This window comes from Medicago truncatula, chromosome 2 (genome assembly GCF_003473485.1).
Source record: "Medicago truncatula cultivar Jemalong A17 chromosome 2, MtrunA17r5.0-ANR, whole genome shotgun sequence".
Classification (NCBI taxonomy): domain Eukaryota; kingdom Viridiplantae; phylum Streptophyta; class Magnoliopsida; order Fabales; family Fabaceae; genus Medicago; species Medicago truncatula.
The window spans coordinates 44,798,042-44,819,659 of NC_053043.1; the positions used below are offsets into that span (position 1 = coordinate 44,798,042).

At 32.6% G+C, this 21,618-nt stretch overlaps 1 protein-coding gene across 1 annotated transcript; it reads right to left on the reverse strand.

Moving 5' to 3' along the window:
- Positions 1-14,786: 14,786 nt before the first annotated feature.
- LOC25487682 (mucin-1) lies at positions 14,787-15,825 on the reverse strand. The gene has a single exon (XM_024777160.2). The coding sequence runs from the start codon at positions 15,823-15,825 to the stop codon at positions 14,890-14,892; it is 936 nt and encodes a 311-aa protein (XP_024632928.1). The 3' UTR covers positions 14,787-14,889.
- Between the last annotated feature and the right edge of the window lie 5,793 nt (positions 15,826-21,618).

A 21,618-nucleotide genomic window follows, 5' to 3' on the forward strand; every position in this document is an offset into this window, starting at 1 on the left:
GTTTTATCATTTTCTTCTCTGTTTGACCATATAATTTTTTTTTTTTGAATCGGCAAAATTTATTCATCAACTAGAGGGTGAAAGAAACACCCCACTCGCGGAAAGAAAAAAACGGAATTACATCCAAATAAAAACAACAAACTACGCGAGCACCAAAACATGATGCCGAGGTATACACTATGCTAAACACAATTACACCCAACTGGAGCAAAACCAAGTGCAATCAAGCACCCCACAAATACCCCTGCCTCAACATAGCTGCTCACGCACATCAGTCCTCAACAGAAGCCTCAAATAATCACCAAACCAGCAGCACCCACCCAAAACAAGGAACCACACAACGCTGGCAGCAAGAGCCCAGCCAAACACGCAAAAACCGGAACTTGCAAGCCAAATTCAGTAACCAAAATGCAGGAACCGAACTGTCCAAAAAACCAGACCACATATCAGCAGAAAAACAGTCCACATTCCAGCAAAAAACCCAAACCCGTCCGCTGTCATCTCATCAAGCAATCGTAGGGACTCCACTCCCACTCATAAAACAAACAAGCTGGGACCTTAAACCTCCCCAACAACCACCTCCAAGACAAAACCTTGATCTCGTCTACCACTTCGTCCCACCTTATGACACCGGCATTAAAAATACAATCATTCCTCGCTTTCCACATAGCCCATATTGCCGCTTGCCAAATCATTCTCAAGCCTTTCCGGATCTGTTTGACCATATAATGAACAATATAAGGGGCAGTTTTTTATGTTGTGGTGTTATGATCTTCAATTATTGTGATTTAGTCCAATATAAACGGTGCAGGATGTCATACTATTTGTACAGTTATGTTTTTCTGTTCCAACATATGAAAGTATTGCACTGAAGTGATGGTAAATGTGCTTATCTGAAATGTGAAAATCATGTGACCACGACAGGGCCAGTTGAAGTCAAATAATGTGGTCATGTAGCAGCAGGGCCGGCCCTAGGCATAGGCTGCGAGTGCGACGGCCTAGGGCCCATGCTCGTAGGGGGCCCTAAATTTTTTTTTACAGGGGGGGTGTATATAGCAAAGCTAAGGAAAAAGTGGGGTGTGTATAGTAATTCGTAACAGCAGGCCTAATTCTGAATCAATTTTTGGGCCCATTAGGAATAAAACAGAAAAAAAAAAGTGGAAAGGCCCAATAAAGAGGAAAATAATGGAATTGGCCCAACTAACACACAAACAAAAATTTCTTTTGAACAATTAGAAAGACAGATGAAAAAAGAAACCTAAAAAGAAAAACCAAAAGTTCCAAAATCAGTTCTTCTCTCCAGGTGAATTGTTTTAGGTTTATTTTTTTTTTTTTCTTTCTTATTCCAATTCTATTTGATAATATTGTTTCAATTCTCTAATTGCTTCAAGTGTTGAATTCTAATTATGTTTTTTTTCTTATTCCAATTCTCTTTGATAATCATTGTTTCAATTATCTAATTGTTTCAGGTGTTGAATTTTAAAATTCTAATTGAATGATTTATGTTTTTTCCAATTGAATTTTTTATTTTTTCATATAACATGATTTGTACTGTACACCAAAAAGCTTAAAAGCATATAGCATGATATTGATTTAAGAATTCTCTTCACGTACTGTACATATAACAGTCATTTTTTATTTTTGATATATTTTTTTAATTAATTGTTTGTACACTGTACACGTGATTTTTGTATTTTTTTTTTCAATTCAATTCTTAATTTTTGCTTAATTAAGTGTTGATATATTTCTTTTTTTTTTGTTGCACTTTTATTTTCAGGTGTTAAAACTTCGGTCTATTTTAAGGTGTTATTGCTCTCTACTTCACTTACTACTGGTACTAATATGGTTTTTCTTTTTTGTTTGTTTGTTTGTATTGGTTTATATTGAGTATCTGATTTATTTAAAGATGTTGCCTAAAAAACATTTGTCAGGTAGTGAAAAACGAAAAAAAAAAAAAAAAAAACGAAATGAAGAGCTAATAAAATCACAACAAGGAGCTCTTGATAAATTTGTTTTCAAAAAGGTAGATACCCAAGAAAATGTTCCTAATGATGTGCCAAATTTGGAAAACAACAACAATGAAAATTTGGATCATGAAAATGAAAATGAGGAAATTGATGATAATTCAAATGTTCCTAATGATGTGCCAAATGCATATAATATTGAAAATTTTGGTGATGATCCTCATTTTGATATTTATGATCCAACAAATTGGGAGAATCTTGATAACACCTCAAGGGATATTCTAGTTGAAAAGGGACCTATTCGAGAAATGAATCTTAATTTTCCCAATGACAAATACTCTAGGCATTTCTCATATGCGAATTATTCAAGAAAATTAAGTAATGGTGAGATTAGTGATCGAAAGTGGCTGGTTTATTGCAAACATGTTGACAAAGTATATTGTTTTTGTTGTAAATTGTTTAAATCTTCTACCTCTAGTAACTTGAGTTTACTTGCAACCGAGGGTTTAAATGATTGGAAGCATATTAGTCAAAGACTCAAACAACATGAAAATGGTGTCGAACATATGACTAATATGAATACTTGGAATGAATTGAGAATGAGATTTGATAAAAATCAGACAATTGATAGACACTTGCAAGAAGAAATTGTGAAAGAGAAAGAGCGTTGGAGACTAGTTTTACGTAGAATAGTTTCAGTTGTGATATGTCTTGCTAAGAATGATCTTGCATTTCGAGGATCCAAAGAAAAATTAAGTCAAGATAGTAATGGTAATTTTCTTGGATTAATTGAAATGATTGCGGAATTTGATTTGGTAATGCAAGATCATGTGAGATGCAAGATAGTAAGGCTATTTCTTTCTTTGGAGTTATTCAGCGCTTATATTCAGTGTTTTCGGGATCTACAAAGCATAGCTGGGATGTCAACCACTATAACTAATACATGTCTCATTCATCATTTATCAGAAGAAAAAAAAATGATGTAATACAAAGGGCCCTTTTTTCATACTATGCCTAAGGCCTGTAAAACTCTAGGAACGGCCCTGTGTAGCAGAAGTGTATTTTTCATGGCTGGTCTGTTCATTTGATGAGTTATATTGCATACGTGTTTGGACTCTGCTCATTTCAATCCTACACAGATTTTAATATATGGTCTCTACTGATTCATGGTATGTTTTTAGTCTAAGATTGCTTTGGACACTTATCTTTTTAGGAATTATAAACTTTTGGCTGATGTATCTTTTTATACGATTGACATTATAATTTGGAGAAAAATACATCAATTGTCACATGTGTTCTTATTTTTATATGTTTTTTACTTTACATGATATATCTGTTACCTCACCTGAATAGTTGAACCAAGATTGACATAGTAAAATGAAACCATTAAGCAATTTAAGAGTATCTTTTGGTATTATTTTGCATCATGTCCTGTGCATAATTTATCTTAATGCTTTTTGTCTTTTAAGTCTTGTATATAACTTTGTTGCACCCAGCATTTGAATGCTCAACTGTATTAAATATACAACTTGGTTTAGTGATTGATTTAACAAATACTACTTGTCTAGGTAGTCCATGTTGGGAAATAGCGTCGAGATATCAGCGAAGCAGGGAGTTGCCGCTACCATGCTTGTTGGTGTGTTTCATTTTAAAATTGTGACCGGAGAAGCCACTTTTGCTTCTGCGGCTTAAAATGGTAATTAATCATCATAATGAACTCAATTATATGCTATTTTCATTCTATTGATTATTTTGTTTTCATCCACTGTTTCAATGTTTGTTGAATCACATGAAGCTAATTATTCTTGATCTGAACTCAACTTTCAAGGTATTTTCATCGTCCTGCTGAATTATTTTTTTCCGATTGGTTTCGGCTTTTGTTGCATCACAAATATTGCTCTACAGATAATCTTAGTTTGCCAGTTTGACTATATATGATCCCTTGGGTTCTTCACACTTGTTTAGGATTCTCGACTCTCGTCGCTTTCTTGCTGAATCCCTAATTTTCGCAGTTCGACGTAACTTTATTTTGTATTTCTGCTCTTTATTAATTTTGTTTGTTTATTTTTTAGCTCCAATTCATCATTGTTAATTTTTATTTTACATTGGCAGGTATATGTTTTGACTAAAGTCATGGTTTATCTATTGTAGTCTTGGAAGGTATGGTGCTTTTTCATATTTATGACCACTACCAATTCATTATGGTTTATTTATTATAACTCTTAATTATTCTCTTTTGGATATTTATGGAATTCTGATAATCATGGGAAGTTAAATAAGTGGTCTGCTGTGTTTGAATTTTGTTCTACCTTTAATCTTGATTTTTTTTCTGAATTAAGTACTAGTGTGATGACTTCTTCTATGATTTCTCCTTCCTCTTGAATGCTTTATGAAGTTTGATGCACTGACTTTTTTTCTCTAGAAGAAGTAACACTAGTGTCAGTTATATAACAAATCAAATCAGGATAGAGTGATGTTGTTGATAAAGTGTTGAGTTAATTATTGATGTATAGAGTGATGTTGTTGATTTTTTACATTTACAACAAATCAAATCAGGATTATAGTCATCATGCAGGGGGGAGGATTCTAGTAGGTTTAATTAGAGGTCTTGTATGATCTCACTCATAACTGGTGGTTATGATTGTTCAAATTCTCTATAATCATTTGGTTATTGGGAAGCTTTTTGCAAATACTGTATTCTCATTTTAGTTGTATGTTCCATTTTTTATTTATTTTACTACGTTTTTATTGCAGTTGGTGACCTGCTACCATGAGTGGAGTTACTTGTTGTCTATGTTTCCATGGTTGGGTTCGCACCCTTGACATCAAGAGGATCCCAGAAGTACTGCAACATGCCTGCTCCTGAATTGACTCAGAAGATGTGGGATACTAAGAATATGATGTGTGCTGCAACAGAGACGTAGAAAGCGCAACAATATGTTCTGGTAACAAAACACTGAGGTCCGTGCTAGGCAGTGATTGTGTTCTGGTAACAAAACCATCAAGTGCACCATGAATTTAATATTTTACCAATTTTACTACATAATTGTTATTCTTGACAAATTCGATTATGGTTCTAATACGAAGAATCTCTTTGTATAACCTCATATTGTATTATTTGTATGACCTAATATGTTATGGAATACTAGCTGCTTATTAATTGATTGACAGTGCTTTAAATATATTAACTTTTTTTGTTATAAAATAAAGGTAAAAACTTCCTAATTGCTGTGAGATCTATTAAAAAATAATTATATTAAAACTGTAGATTTGCTATGGAATTGCTACGATAAGTCGAAGTAATGTGCTGTTGTAGATTTATTGCGAATTTGCTATGATAATTCATAGCTATTTTTCTACAGAAGATAAATTATGAATGCATGTTTGTTGTGGATTAGCTAGATATTTGCTGCGACATTTATCGCCAACAGCAGATTTGCTAGGAAATAAATCCCTAGCAACTGTCTCCCAATCCATGCTAGGCTTATTCAATCGGTAGCATTTTCCAAGCTAAATTCGTTTACTAGAACTTAGCTACGAGTTAGCTGCGAATAGTATAGCAATTTACATTTTTTGTGTGGTGTATGGAGCACTTCTTAAACTGCACACAAGCTGGCAGGTTTCAGAAATTAACCAATGTAAAATTGTCTATGTTGTTGCAGTTCTAGACAAATAGTAGCATGAGTCTTAAAGAATGTGGGGTGGAGACTTACACTACATCTGGAAACTCTTCCATAAATTGAGGGCCTTATAGTTGCTTGCTTTTGGTTTGGAGACTTAATCTTTATGTAAGGTTAGCTGCACTGGTTATGCTTATGACCCTTTTTTTTTTAAAACAATTTAGTTTGAAGTTATTAAGTTGATTAAGCAATTTGTGTACTTTATATTTGATGGAGAAGATCCAGATAGTGATTCAGTGAATGATATGTTCAGTTTTGTTGTTTATCCCTGCAAAATTTAGTAACATTTATGCAAGCAGGATTAGCTAAAAGTGTATCTAGAATTGTTTGCTAGAAGTTTGCCATGAATTATAAAGGTAACATTTTTTATATATTACTAGTAATACTCTCAAGGGTTACTAAAGTCATTTAGTAACACCGGTTTTACCAAACATTTCCCAAATATTACAAGATCTAAAGTAACAACTTATAATGACTTAGTAACATTTTTTTAAATATTACTAAATCTTAAATATGTTTTAGTGACCAATTTGGTCCCTCTCCATTAATTTACTAGCGAAAAGATAGGCACTCACGTTCTCGTCATTCCGCTCTTTTTATTACACTAGAGTTTAAAAATTATAAACGGTATTTTTTTATGAAATTTTAATTTTAATTAAAAGTAAAAATTTAAATGTTTTTTGCTTTCAAATTATAATAAATCAAACTAACAATGATTATTTATTTCAATGAAACCAACAATATAACAAAAATATATAATCTAAATTCTTATTTTTTTAATGACACCAACAACAATCTTTATTATAGAAAAAGTTGTTGTTTAAAGGTATAATTGAGATAAAGAAAAATTAAGTATAGATACACTCATCTAATTTGTTACACTTTTTAAATGATAAAGGAAAAATGATACATTTGTGTTTGTTACACTTTTATTTTAATATTTAAATTTATTCTTATCTATTTGTTACACGTGTTATTTGTATTGAAAATTGAGGGCATTTTTGGAAGAAAAAAAATTCAGCCCAAAAGAGTTAAAATGGGTAGTTTTCTTTATATATAGTATAGATTTAATTTTAGTCATTTGGTCATTTTGAAACAAAATAGACTTTTGGATCATGTAAGACCATTGAAACTAGACTATTACTTTTCCCACCCTATGTCTTTCCTCACGCGCCCTATTTTTTTCTAATTTTACCCTGGTCCGAAATTCATTTTCCAGATGGTATTGTTAGAATTTTGCAGATGTTTCCGGATTTGAAAATCCGGAATAATGTTTAACCAGAAGTTTTGCAATTTTAATCTTCAAAATTCGTAAAATAAAATGCAAATAAAATAAAAAAAACAGAAATAAAAGGACACAAACATAAAAACAAATCATTTTATTAATATATGAACAATACATTACAATAATTTTCAAACTTTTTAGGCTTATTATATAAGATCCTAAATCTATTTCTAATCTCCTATGAGCCTAACCACTGGTATGTGATGGGACATACCAGTAGTTTGCCTATTGGAGGAAAACCGGAGGAGGAGGGAAGAGGAGGGTGGGAAGAAGAAAACAATGCCCCTGAGGGAGATAGGGGGTGCTCAAACTTACGCCCAGACAGGCCAAGCTAAGAACCACACTGACCCACATGACCTTCAGATGAACCGCGCTTCGTTGCAGCGCGGTTCCATCCTCATTAACCGTTCATACAAATCCTGAAAGTTTTCAACGAGACCCTTATCTATGAAAGGCCAATGATGAAAAACCATGGTTGTAGAAGGAAGAAGAGGAGGAGAGGGTGGGAGAGGATGGTGTGAGAAATGGTGGGGTTTGGAAGGCTATTTATAGGGAGGGGTGAGTCAAAAACGGGGGAGGCCATAAATGCAGTCAAAAAACGTGTTTTACCACGTTTTTTTTACTTTACCACCGACAAAAACGTGTGGTGCAGACCACCGCCCATGACTGATGCATTCCGGAATATATAATCTGGAAAGCACATATGTTTTCCGGAATATATTTTCTGGATTAATGCGATAATGGTGGTGAACGAGGGAAAAGTTGGCACTTCCTATAAGGCTAAGGACATTCCGGAATGTAAAATCCGGAAAGATTCAGAGTCATTAATGTGGGTTTGGACGGTTACAACAACCACTAACACGTTTTCATTGACTGTATTAATGACCTAGGACTTCTTTTAGGCTATAAATGGCTTCCATCTTCAACAAATACCTTTATTCTTCACTTCACCTCTTTTCTTACATTTTCTTCAAATGTTTTTCAGTTTTTTAGGGGTGTCGATGGTGTCATGGTAATTGTTGACCGTTCATAGGAACTGTAACAGCCCGATTTTTAGCTAGATTTATTTTAATTACTTTTATTCTGTGTTTGTGTGTGATTATTTGTGCTTGTGTGTATTTAATTGTCATCGGGTGCATTTACGCGGATTACCGTATTAAAAGGGTATTTTAGTCATTTGGCGGGTAAGGGTAAAATGGTAATTTTGGTGAGAATTATTTTAATAATTAGTGAGAACCCTTATTTTACTAAGTTACTAAGGTAGTGATTAGATTTTACCGTTAGTGACATTTTACCGTTATTAATTGAAATATCGTTTGGAGTGTAGTAATATTTTTGGTTTGAATAGAAATGGGTTAAGCCCACTAGAAACTAAATTAAGCCCATTAGTGGAGATAACACAAGGGTTGTGTTAGAAGAACCAATTCATTCACTTTCACAAGATATTTCTAGAGAGAGGTAGAGAGAAAGGAGTGAAGAGAAGAAAAAAGGGTTTTGGAGAGAAGAGCTTGAGGAATCAAGATTGGGTGAGCTTAGGAGCTAAAGTGAAGCCTAAGTTGGGATTAATCTTTATCTAAGGTAAGGGGGTTAGTCTTTATCATAATCATTTGATTAATTCTTTTTCTCTTGATTCTATGCATAATTGATTATGAGAATAAGTGATTATCATGAACCCAATCTTTGAAATTCGTGCTTATGTTGTAGAGATATGTTTGGATATGTTAATTTGATGTTAAATGAATGGTTGATGATGAAATTGCAAGTTCATGGTGTATGAAAATGGGTAGTTTGTAAATTATGCTCAATTGGTGAATTATGCATGGTTGTTGATGAATTGTGATATGTTTCATGATCAATAGATGTTGTTGTTGTTAAGTGATGTTATGAATGCTAATTCATGGCTTGGGTATGCATGATTCATAATTTTGTTGTTGTGAAATAAGTTGTTGTTGTTAGTTTGGTGAAAATGGATAATTATGTGTTTTGCTCAATTGTTGAATTGGGATATTGTGTTGTTGAATTATGGTTGAATTCATGTCTAAATGAAGTGTTGTTGAAGTAGATATGTTGTTGTCCTTGGATGATATCATGAGTATTCCATTTTATGAAATAAGTTGTTTGTATTGGTGAAGTTGTGCTAGATGTTCAAGTGAAGAACCCAAAGTGAAATTTGATATACAAAGTTGTTGACTGAGTTGTCTATGTGATTGGATGAGTTAAACTTGATGGAATTTCTGTTTTTATATTATGGTTACGTTAGTCGAGTCGTTTTGGAAGAAAACGGGAGTTTCGTTTGAAAATTCAATTGTTAACCGTTTTGGAAAATGAGTGTTTGTGTGAGGTTTGTAAAATGAATTTGAGGTTGTTAAAACTGGGATTTTTTTTGTGCATTATGATAGTGCTAAGTGTTAGGAGCATGTAGGCGAAAACGGCATCGAAAACGGATTAACGGTTTGATTTTTATGCGCGAAAACGTAGAAGTTGAAAATCTGATGCTGTCTGGCAAACCACAATCGTGCCACGATTCGGGGCCAACGTGCCACGATTTTGACTAGGTTTTCAGCCTGTCTGATTCTGGAAAAATCGTGCCACGATGGGAAACCAACGTGCCACGATGTTGTTTGACCAAAAACCTCAAAAATGCAATTTTCTTCGCTCTAATTGGTTCCAAACTTCTTCCTAAATGTAGGGACTTTATCCTAATCATCTAGGGGTGTTTTTATGAAAGAATTAGCTTTGTATTAAGGGCTTAGTGAGTCCTTGTGTTTTCTTGACTTTAATGAAACATTTATGATATGAATCTTTGCAAAACTTGAATTTAAGTGAGTTGGCCTATGAAACGTTGATGTATACACTACTGCATTCATATGTGATTTGTGTATATACATGGTTGAGGTCTTAGAGTTTATTTATTTGGTTTTAGTTCATTTGTTCTAATCATGTAAAAGGTGATATTTCGGGTGGGAATGTGAAAAGTCGTGAAATGGGATTTTCATACGAACTTAAGTTGTTCTTGGATTAATGTTTAATGGTCCGGAGGCAACTTAAATTCATGAATACATGATTGGTTAAGGTTGCTTGAGAACTCTCAACTTGTCTATGTTGTTTTGTCTTGGGAATTGTCAATGTTGGCCGTTTGCCACTTGACACGGTCTTTGGTCGGAAATGTTTCTTGAACTAATTGTCTTATGAATTGTGGTGACTATTCTTATATGGCTAAGTGAAGTTGTATGAATGAATGATTGTATTGGATATGATGTTTATCATGAGATATGTATGTGATCTTACTTAGAATGTAAGGAATGCTTGAATGGTGAAACTATATGTGATAGTTGATGTTGAATGGTTATATGTTGGATATGATATTTGTCATGAAATGTTGTATGTTCTCTTACTTGGAATATGAGAATTGTTTGGAATGGTGAAACTATATGATATAGTTGATGTTGAATGACATTGTTGATTATTGATAATCATGTTGATGTGTGATGGTGAATACTATGATTTAATTGTGTGTGGGCATGTTTTCTTGGTAATGCAATGTTGTGGAGATAATCAATATAATTGGGTGTTGTCCTATATATTGAGTTGAGATTGAGAATTGTTGTCGCATTATCGAGTCATTATACATGTCCATGCATCATAGTCGTTGTTGCTGTAAAAGGGATGACTCTTTTACTTCGAGATTATTGTAAGGCAGGTGTGAGCCCTTACAATCGATGTGCAAGTGGCATCGAAAGGTGACGACCTTGTTGAGATTTGGTACCACATGCATTTATGTGTCAATAAGTGCATATCATGACATGAGTCTTATTTGGAAATGTGATTGGAGATTGTGAATGAATATTTGTGAATTGATAATTGTTCATGAAATATGATTAATGATTGTGCATGGCTTATGATTGGTGATTGTTCATGATGTATATGATTGGTGATTGTGTATGAATAACTGTGAATTGATAATTGTTCATGATATACGTAATTGGTATTTGTTCATGAAATTTGATTCATTATTATTCATGATACATGTAATTGGTGATTTTTCATGAAATGTGACTAGCGATTATTCATGATACAAGTAATTGGTGATTGTTCCTGAAATGTGATTAATGATTATTCATGATAAATGTGATTGATGATTGTGAATGAATAATTGTAAATTGATAATTGTTCATATGATTGATGAATATTGATGTGAGATATTGGGGTGTGATGTAAGTACTAATGTGTAATTATTATTGATCAAGTGCATGATGTTTTAATTGAAATATTCATGTTAACTGTTATTTGGATTATGATAATGTAATACTTACCCCCAGTGGATCTGTTATGGACCGCCTGCCTATCTGTATGGATGGGTAGACGTTGTGCAGGTTTAGTTGTTTGGTGAGTTCTTGTGCTTGGTGGATATCTGGAGCTTTCTCTGATATCGATGTTTAGAATTAGTCGGCTCTGATCTAGGCTTCGTTGTGTCGGTCTAGATTAGTTTATTTTGGATTTTGTTATGTTTGGAGATTACCCGTTTGTTGGGATTTTTGAGATGCATCTATGTTGATGTAATTTATTTATTCATAACATGTATATTTGAATTTACTCTGGTTTATATTCCGCTGCGACTGTTGAGGTTTATGTACATGTTTATTGGTTTTTGAATTTTGAATGTGGCGTAGCCTCTATTTCTTGAATAAATGTATTATTCGCATGTTTAATTGCTTTAATAGAAGTAGGAGCGTTACAGGAACCCTGCAATTGCAATGCATTGCAGCTTATGTGGGGTTCATATAACGGTCAACAGAGACCCTTGACATCAAAGAAAGACACAGAAAATTACATAACATCTTGTCCGAATTTATGTTTCCGGAAATCACTAACAATCTGATCCGGATTATGTAATCCGGACCATGGGTATTTTAGTAAATTTTTCAGGGTGCGCGAGAAGGCAGCAGAGTGGGAAAAGTAATAGTCTTGAAACTAATGCACTACGCTCATGTGCCTAGCTAGCATAGCCCGCAAAGCCAAAACATCCTGAAATTGCAAAACATGTTTCTAGAGCACCAATTCATGCGCGTAGCGCATGAGACGAAATGCAACATAAATTTCAGCTTCCAACTATCATTTGAGGATTTTTGTCCCTCTAGTTTTTCAGTTGTGCAATTTTTAACCCTTTAGTTTTATTTGAGCGATTTTGGTTTCATTATCAATGAGCTTCTTACAATGAGACGTAAAAAAGGTTAAAAAAAAAATTATTTTCAACAATTTCTCCAAAATTTCTACTAATTTTCCAATCTCTTCCATTGAACAAAAGACTCAAATATCACTCTTCCAAGGTGTATGCAGCGTTTCCCAATCCATGAATCTTACCTAAATAACCTCGACTCTAGTTCTATAAGTTACCTAAAAGTCTTCTAAAAAAAGTTACCTAAAAGTTTCCTCTTTTGATTTGACAAGATTACAAGGAAAAAAAAGGAATAAGTTAAACTCCAAAAGCTGAAAAAGTGGACCCTATGATTGTCATGTGTGCCCAGCGCATGACTCAACAGCCCATGCAATTCATACTATATTGGCTTGTGCATCTAGCGAACCAGGCTCCTATGCCTAGCTAGCGAAGCCCACAAAGTCAAAACATCTTGCAACTGCAAATCATGTGCCTAGTGCATGAGAAAAAATGCAACATAAAATTTCAGCTTCCAACAAGAGATTTCAAGGCATATCACAACAATTCTCCATCTTGCCTTTAAATCTATGATGATGTCAATTTAAGCATCAAATGTCTTGCAACTTGCCCTTGCCTTTAACTACTCTTATAGTTTCAAAAGATTTCATATCATAATACCAATGTCAAAGCGTTTAGAGTACATAAACACCTCATTCTTGCCTTGAACTTACAAAGTGTGTCATTGATTTTTGTGCCCTTACAAATCACTAGATAGGCTGTTTAATTCCATCAGTTATAACATATACAATGAGTACATAAAGAAATTTAATTTAAAATTAGTACAACCTCCGGTCATTATTTTTCTAGAGATATAACATTGTTCTTTTAATATAGATCATATATGTCATTTATTGAATGAACTTAAAATGTTAAATTTTACTTAGGTACCGTTTGGCTCAACTTTTTTTTCAGCTTTTCTACATTTTTAAGGAGAAGCTAGGCCGAACACAATATCAATAAAGTACCTTAAAAAAAAAGTATTTTTTTTAGAATGCATAAATTGAATGGAATGAGCTTTAACCAAAAGTTGTTGAATGCTACTTCACAAGCACTTATCTTCAACTCACGGAGACAACCTCATCTTTTATTTTTTAATATTATATTTCAATTTGTTTTTTTCTTCCATTTAATTTTTTTTTTGAACCGGTCAATATAATTTTTTTTAAAGGAGGATCAATTTAATTTTATTATATATTTTTGAAGGAATTTTATTATCTTTTTATCACTTATATATTTAATTTTAATATCGTTTAATTATGACAACCTCACAAATATTTTTATTCATGTTGTCATTGAATGACACCAAATATTTTTATTTCATTTCTTCAATCTCACAAATATACACACACACATTAGCGTTTAGAGTAATATTTTATGTTTGTATGTCTGTTTTTTTTGTTACGCTAATGCGTATAATTTTTTCAGTGTTGCGCAATGCGTACAATTATTATTTTTATAAAATTTTGATTTTAATTAAAAGTACTAGTATAGATGCCTAAATAAATTATACTTATATATATATTTTACTCATTTATATTGTAACAAATTATGCATATCTTTTTCTTATGAAAAAAACTAAACATATCTTTTTTCAATGACACCAACAATGTAACAAATATAATATCATATAATATAAATTCTTATCTTTTTAAATGACACCAAAAATATGATATTCTTATAACAAAATTTGTTATACAGTATAATTGGAAAAGAAAAAACAAATTATTCTCTAGCTTAACTCAGTTGATATAGACAATGTATAAATATATGCAAGGTCGCGGGTTCGAACTTTGAACACCACCAAAATTCAAAGTTTTGTACAATATTTTGTCAAACAACTTTTAACTTAAAAATAACTTTATAATTAAAAAAAATAAAGAAACTAAACAGTTTTAAATTTTTCCTTAAAGAATTTTATTTTAAAGTAGTTTTTAGACTGAAAAAGGTCTAGCCAAATAACAGTGACCAACAAAGATGTACTCCGTAACTATTCAATCCTCTCCTTTGAAAGAAAAAACCTACTACTAATAAATGTATCCTTAAAAAAGAATTAACTAGTCAATGTACAGCTAGAAAAACGTTTAGAGTTTCGTTATCAATGCCATTAAAATAAAATAAATCATTATTAAAACTAGTCAACTTACTCGTAGATAAACATTTGGCGGAACGTCATCATTTCTCTTATTAATAAAATTTTAACTATTTATTAATTATTCTTCTAAAAAAATTATTTATTTTATTATAAATATTACTATTACTATTTTTACATACACACAAAATGATAAAATCAACCATTTCATGCTTTGAAGGGGAAAATCAACCATTGATTGTTAATATCTCGCTTGATTTTTATTTACTTTTATAAACCAGGTGAGAAGCAAGATGCTTGGTCAACCAAAATATATTAACCAAAAAAAATTGTTACAAAATGGAGAAAGGGATATCTCGCTTGATTCACTCCTCTTGGGATAGAATTGATACTCGTAATTTATCATCAACAGAAAAAGTATCGATGCTCGTAATTAATAGTAACTAAAATTAAAATAAAAAATAAAATAATGTTCATAGTGATTACTAACTATATTCCATGAAATTCAGCCAATGAAATAAAATGTTTTAGAAGACATAGCCACAACACTGACACCAGCAACACTATGAAACAAAAAACTGAAGAAGACGAAATTTAACAACAAAACAAGAAGGAAAAAAAACAACAATGTTTGTAGATGCGCGAAAATTAACATTCTAAAAAGCAAAGCTTCCTAAGACCAAAGCCACCACAACACTCACACCAACAAAACCACTCAACCTCCTAGAACCCGAATGACCAGGAGATGGAGCTGGAGAGTCATTGTCAATATCACTTGGTTTTGGAGCATCTTCGTCGGTTGGACTTGGAGTCGGAGCATGTATGTTGGCAGGACTTGGTGTCGGAGCATTCCAAGCTGATGATTGTGCTGGAGAATGTGTAGGGGCAGTCCAACCGGTAGCACTTGGTGTCGGAGCATTCCAACCCGATGATTTTGTTGGAGAATGTGCAGGAGCAGTCCAACCGGTAGCACTTGGTGAAGGAGCATGCCAAGCCGGTGATTGTGTTGGAGAGTGTGTCGGAGTAGTCCAACCGGTAGCACTTGGTGAAGAAGCACTCCAAGTCGGTGATTGTGTTGGGGAGTGTGCGGGAGCAGTCCAGCCGGTAGCACTTGGTGAAGGAGCATTCCAAACCGGTGATTGTGTTGGAGCAGTCTTGCTGGTAGCACTTGGTGAAGGAGCCTTCCAAGCAGGTGATTGTGATGGGGAGTGTGTTGGAGCATTCCAACCGATAGCACTTGGTGAAGGAGCATTCCATCTAGTAGCACTTGGTGTCGGAGCAATCCATGCTGGAGACGTTGCTGGGGAGTGTACCGGTGCAACGAAAGGTGATGATGATGGACCTTGATGTCCTTTGCCATGGTGTGGAGACAAAACAACAAGATGCAACTTTTCGCCCTTTAGACAATTTGAAACTTTTCCACTGATGAAGTAAAAGGGACCTGATTTGTCCAATAGGAAAGTTGAATGTCCACTGTCCCTCTCGTGGATTGGATTCTTGGTGTTGCATGAATCATAATCTTGTTTGTTTACTTCCAACACTGAATCGGATCCTTTATGATACTTGAAATCTGCAAGACAAAAAAACACCATCGTGTAAAATAAAACAAAATTTTACACTTTTTTCTTTGAATAAGTTTATAGATTCTTTTAAAAGACTATTTACAATCCTGACTTTTAAACTTAAGACTTCAATGGATTTCGACACAAATTTTTAAGGTTTTATAGAACTTAAATCAAAGTTATTAGGAAATGCAACAAGTCATCATTAGTATCCTCCATGGTCTAAAATTCATGGTTATTTTTTTCTCATCATTTCCATTGTTATTCGTAATGAATCCCCTATTTCATTATCCATTAGTTATTAGTTATTTCAAAAAACAATTATTGTTTTATAATCGCTAAAACTATTCGTGAATATGCAATGAATAATAATTCTAATAGAAACAAATCAATTGTTTCTACATAATTTTGTTTGTTTCATAAGAAGAAGAAAAAAAAATCAATAGAAATATTATGATGTTTATAAAGTTTTGATATTTGGAGATGAAAACGAGAGAAAAAAAATTAGATTGAACTTACAAAGTGTGTCATTGACTTGAAACCTCATTCTTTCAGACCAAGAATTATAGTGTCGTGAGGGTTTGACACCCCAACCATCGTTGCCACCAACGTTAAAGTTGTATGCAGATGACAACGAAATTATGAAAATCAGCATTGACACAAACAAAAGAAAACCTAATCTCACCATTGTTGAATTATTTAGAGAAATAATTTCTAGTTGAATAATTGAAATTGAAATGTGTGAAAAGAGTGAAGGACAATAGTGTTTATTTATAGTGAGGTGACAAAGTTTACGACATTAATCATAATAATAATAATAAAATTAAAGGCAGTGTCAAAAGATCATATGCGAATTTCCAGCTGTGTTTTACTTTTATTATCATTTCAAAAGTATATTTTTTTAGTTGGAAATTTTACAAATATAATACATGGTTACGTAATTCCTTCTTTGTCTTTCAAAATAAACTTGATTTACTTTCAGAAAAAAACTTATTCCTTTTAAAAAAAAAAGATATATGTAATTAATCCGTGTACCATATTTTATTCAAAGAATATTTTTACCATTATGGGAGGATATTTTTTTTTTTTTTTTTTACCATTTGGAGGAGATATGTTATTGACTGAAAAGGATTTCAAATTAACTTTTCATTTTTATATTACGTGAGGTGATTAATCTCCATCGAAAAATATATTGGTTAGTGTGAGAGTTTTCTCTTTTCCAATTGAATTTTCTCGTACCTAAAAAGTATAAGGTTGAATATTGACCACATAATTAAGGGACATAAATTTTATACCACTTAGAGCACTCAATTGTCTAGTGTGTTAAAAAAAAAAAAAATAGTTACCATTCTAAAAGACATATTATAACCCTCATACACAACTTCAAGATCTTCTTTAGAATGTGTTCGTCGCACATTGTGTTATCTGCTTTTCAATTGATATTTCTCATACAAGACAGAGATCAAATCATTGATTGTTGAAATAATAGATTTAAATTTCTTATCACTTAGATCATTCAACTGTTTGGTGAATGAAAAAAAATTATCATTAAAAAGGACAATTTTTCTTTTGAGCATGCTAAAAATCACAAATTATAACCTGGAATATATTCTAAATAAAAATGGACTATTTTTTTAGTAAACATAGTAAACAAAGTGGCAAGCACCAACTAACATTCATACACAAGTACAAAATCCCATGTGAAGATTGTGTTATAGACCTTTTTTATTTTTATTTTTATTTTTGATGGAAGATTGTGTTTAGACCCTACGGAAAATCGAATTTTTTTTGTTAGTTTTTCTTAAATCACTTGATTGCAGGATTCTTTCTTCAATCTTGTAGTCCTTCATTTCAGACTTGGCGTCTTAAAAAAAATAGTCTTTCTCTTGTGTTACAATTTTAAAAAATAATCTAACGCCCTCTTTTATAAAAGAAATAAAAAAAAATTAATTCACATGCAGTCGATCACATTTAAAAAATGACTCAATTGCTTAAGTTACGTTTCACGACTACTAACATTTTTTTTTAAGAAACTACTAACATATTTTGTTCTTTGCAAATTTTAAAATATTGTCATCCATACATGTATATGAAAAAGACACAAGATTTGAAGCTAGTTTTCTATCTTTCAATTATACTCTTGATTTAAACTATTCTAATTACGATTTTATCTTTTTGAATGATTTTATTTAAATATTTAATTAAAAAATCAGTTAAATTCTATTATCATAGGAGCAATTCCACTACAGTAGGAACTATCGAATACGATAAAATCAACATACAATTAAGCACAAAAAAAAAAAAATAGAAAGACAGGCATGAATACGATAAACTCAACATACAGTTAAGCAAAAAGAAAACAGAAAGACAAATACGATAATATAAAAATGAGAGAGAGAGGTGATTAGGGGTGGGCAAAAAAAGAAAAAACTGAATCGAACCAAAAAAAAAATTGAACCATTATCAATAGTTCTTAAACTGAACTGAAACAGTTTGGTTTAGTTCAGAACAATTCAATTTGGTTTTAAAAGTTCTAAAATTCAATTTCGTTTGGTTTTTTTATATTTTTTTTCAACGCTTTTGATTTGTATTGCTGCTGTAGGTGTTGTTTTTGGTTTATCTCTTGTTCTCTTAGAATAAGGAGGTGGCTAAGTAGTGGGCACTTGGTTTTTATCGGCTGCTATTTTTGTTAGGTGCTGCAAGCATTGTGTTATAGTAGATGTCTTTTTGCCATATTTTAGTTGGAGTTTGTACTGTCTTCTCTTCGGTATGTTTGCATTGTTATGTTTACTGCTTGTTTGCTTTTTTCAGGTTGGGAAGTTTTAATAAATTTGCTGATTAGAAAAAAAAAACTAGTTCGGTTTAAAACAGTTCGGTTCAGTTCAAAATGCAAAACAGTTCAGTTCGATTCGGTAGCAAGATTTTTATAATCTTTCATTTACAAGTGTTTAGAAAAGGACAACAATCCTTCATTTACAAGTGTGTTAGTGGTGAGTTGTGTTGCGCTAAATAGAATAGAGATTGCAGGCAACAACCTCGATTCAACCCTAGCCACCATCTTAGAAATTCAAATCACTTTTTCTTCATCTCATAGTTTCATTCATTTCATCTTGAAAGCATAATGTATTATAAAAGGACCTGTACTTTTGTAATGTATTATAAAAGGACCTGAAATTAACTTTTTTATCTGCTTAAAATAATTTTTAGAGTTCAGTTCAAAATGACTTTGTACTATGAAAGGACAACAATCCTTCATTTACAAATGTGTTAGTGGTGAGTTGTGTTCCGCTGAATAGAATAGAGATTGGAGGCAACAACCTCGATTCAACCCTAGCCACCATCTTAGAAATTCAAATCGCTTTTTCTTCATCTCATACATTCATCCATTTCATCTTGAAAGCATAGTAGTTAGATCTTCGATTTTTAGAGTCATTATGTAATTATTCATTTTTTAATTATCTTCTCCATTTCTATTTTCGTGTTTGAGTTCATCATGAGATAAACCATTTTTGTGATTAAGGATTGATTCGATAATAATTATGTTTGCAAGTACATTTTGTTACAACCTTTAAAGCTTATTTTAAACAAACTATTTTAATGCTAATCTTTGGAAGTAAAACTTAGCTACTTTTTCATTCACTGCCAAACTCCTTGAGACCGAAAGGAGATATGAATGGAACTGTTTGTTTAATATGAGTTACGTCCCTAAGTACCGAAAGGAGAAAGGAACAAGAATGACTGCTTGAACGTAAACCAAGTATTGTAAACACCTAGAGATGCACCAATATCTATTTAGGATTCTTGTCATAGGCCATGGCTCAACCTCTGCCATAATTTAGATCTACGAATGACCTAACCTAATAATGTTGCATGTTAAGTACTATGTTTGTAATCCAAAAGGTGTGTCTTCTCATGCTTAACATGATGGCTGAGTTGAGAAATCCTAAGGCCATTAGGTTGCTTAGAAGCTTTGTGAAGCTATAGCTTACTACATTGCTATATCGATGCAGGGCCGAACCTTCGGGGTGCAAACAGCTCTATCAAACCGGGCCTCCAAAATTTGGGGGCCCAAATTTTTTATTTTTTTTTATAATGCATGTTGGAGTAATTATATAGTAGTAACGCGTAAACAATTCCAAGCTTGTAGATTTCCTCTAGCGGATGCATATTGTGGCGATACTCCCAAGGTGGGGCTCAACTCTCAACCAAGAATTTTTTTTTTCTCTTTTAATTATTTTTTTGTGACTGTATTATTAACAAACACATTAGAGCTTTTTTTTTAGTTCTTATTTTCTTTTCTTTTCATTTATTCATGTTATTTTTTTGCCCAAACTTATAGTATAAAATAACAAAGCACTAACAACAAAATTATAATTATTTTCGTAAAAAATAAAACAAAACAAATGCTATAAACATAAACATTTTTTTCTCTTTAAAAAAATTTGAGTTTTTTTTCTTAGGGGCCTCTCTTTATTTTGAGAGCCGGACCACAAATTTCATAGGAACGGCCCTGTATCGATGTATGAATTTATAGCTTCCATAACTCCGAGTTGTAGCTTTATAAATCTTGTAAACCTCTATGTTTACTAAGTTAATTCATTAACCATATTTTTTCACTTGAACCTCTAAATCTTTTTAGGCTAAACTTCACTTTTCACCCTCTAAGTTTTAAAATGTTGCGATTTTGACCCCCTATTAAAAAAATGGCAAAAGTGACCCCATATGTTTAGGGAAATATGCTCTTTTGACCTCCTAACATAAGAGAAATATGCTTTTTGACCCCTTATCTTTACAAAAAGTTGCGATTATGGCCCCTTTTTTGGGACACGTGGCGTCTTCTCAGCAATTTTTGGATGAAAGGGGCCAAAATTGCTATTTTTTTTATAGGGGGTCAAAATTGCAACATTTTGAAACATAGGAGGTGAAAAGTGCAGTTTAGCCATCTTTTTAACATGTTTTATTTACTTCTGGATTTTACTATTTAGAATCCTAAAATCTTATCTTTGTTATTTGTCATTTTGGATCTTAAATAACTAAACGTAGCATTTAAAAATACTTAGAATTTATTCACTCCAATCCTTGTGGGACCGATATTTTACTTATTCTTTATTATTTGTTGCACAGTGTATACTTGCACTTAGTATGCACTTAGTGGTAAGTATTCACTTAAGGCAAAGTGTTTACAGTTGACTTCGGTAAAGGATGATGTGGAATGGGCAAAAGAAAGGTGTGGTGGGAACATTGTTTGACATCGAGAATATACCATATTTCTCCAAAAACGCATTTTGGATGCAAGTTTTGGGGATATTAATGGAATTCTCATCAGAGGAGCAAATATATTCATTTCTTGTTTTGGTTAGGAGAAAGTTTTGAGTGTCCTCAATGATGCTATCACATTCTTTAACCAATTTTCGAAAATTTCATAAACTGGCTGTGTTTGTATGGGGTCCCTTTTCATGCATGGAATATTATTTTATTTTTTAAGTTACTTGATTCTTCAAAAGGACAATTTTCAAAGGTGGACCATTACAGGTAATAAGTCTATACTTATGCTCGTATTCTTATCTCTACTTAATGTTTCGATGTTATTAACCATGTTATAAGAGATTACGGTAGATGGAATGTTGCATGGTATATAAGAGGTTCAGGGTTAAGGGTGGGTAGGTGGTCTGAAGACAATATGGTGAGTGTGGTGGGGAACGAAATCCAAACGTTCTTTTGGTCGGATTTGTGGTCGGAGGATGACCCATGCATTAAGTAATAAGTTCTTACATTTGTTGTACTTATTGGCTGAATCAAATTATTTATGTTGCTAAGATGTGT

What these genes read in the sequence shown, in the direction of transcription:
- LOC25487682 (XM_024777160.2), bottom strand. Translation starts at nt 15,825, where the DNA reads ATGGTGTTTTTTTGTCTTGCAGATTTCAAGTATCATAAAGGATCCGAT.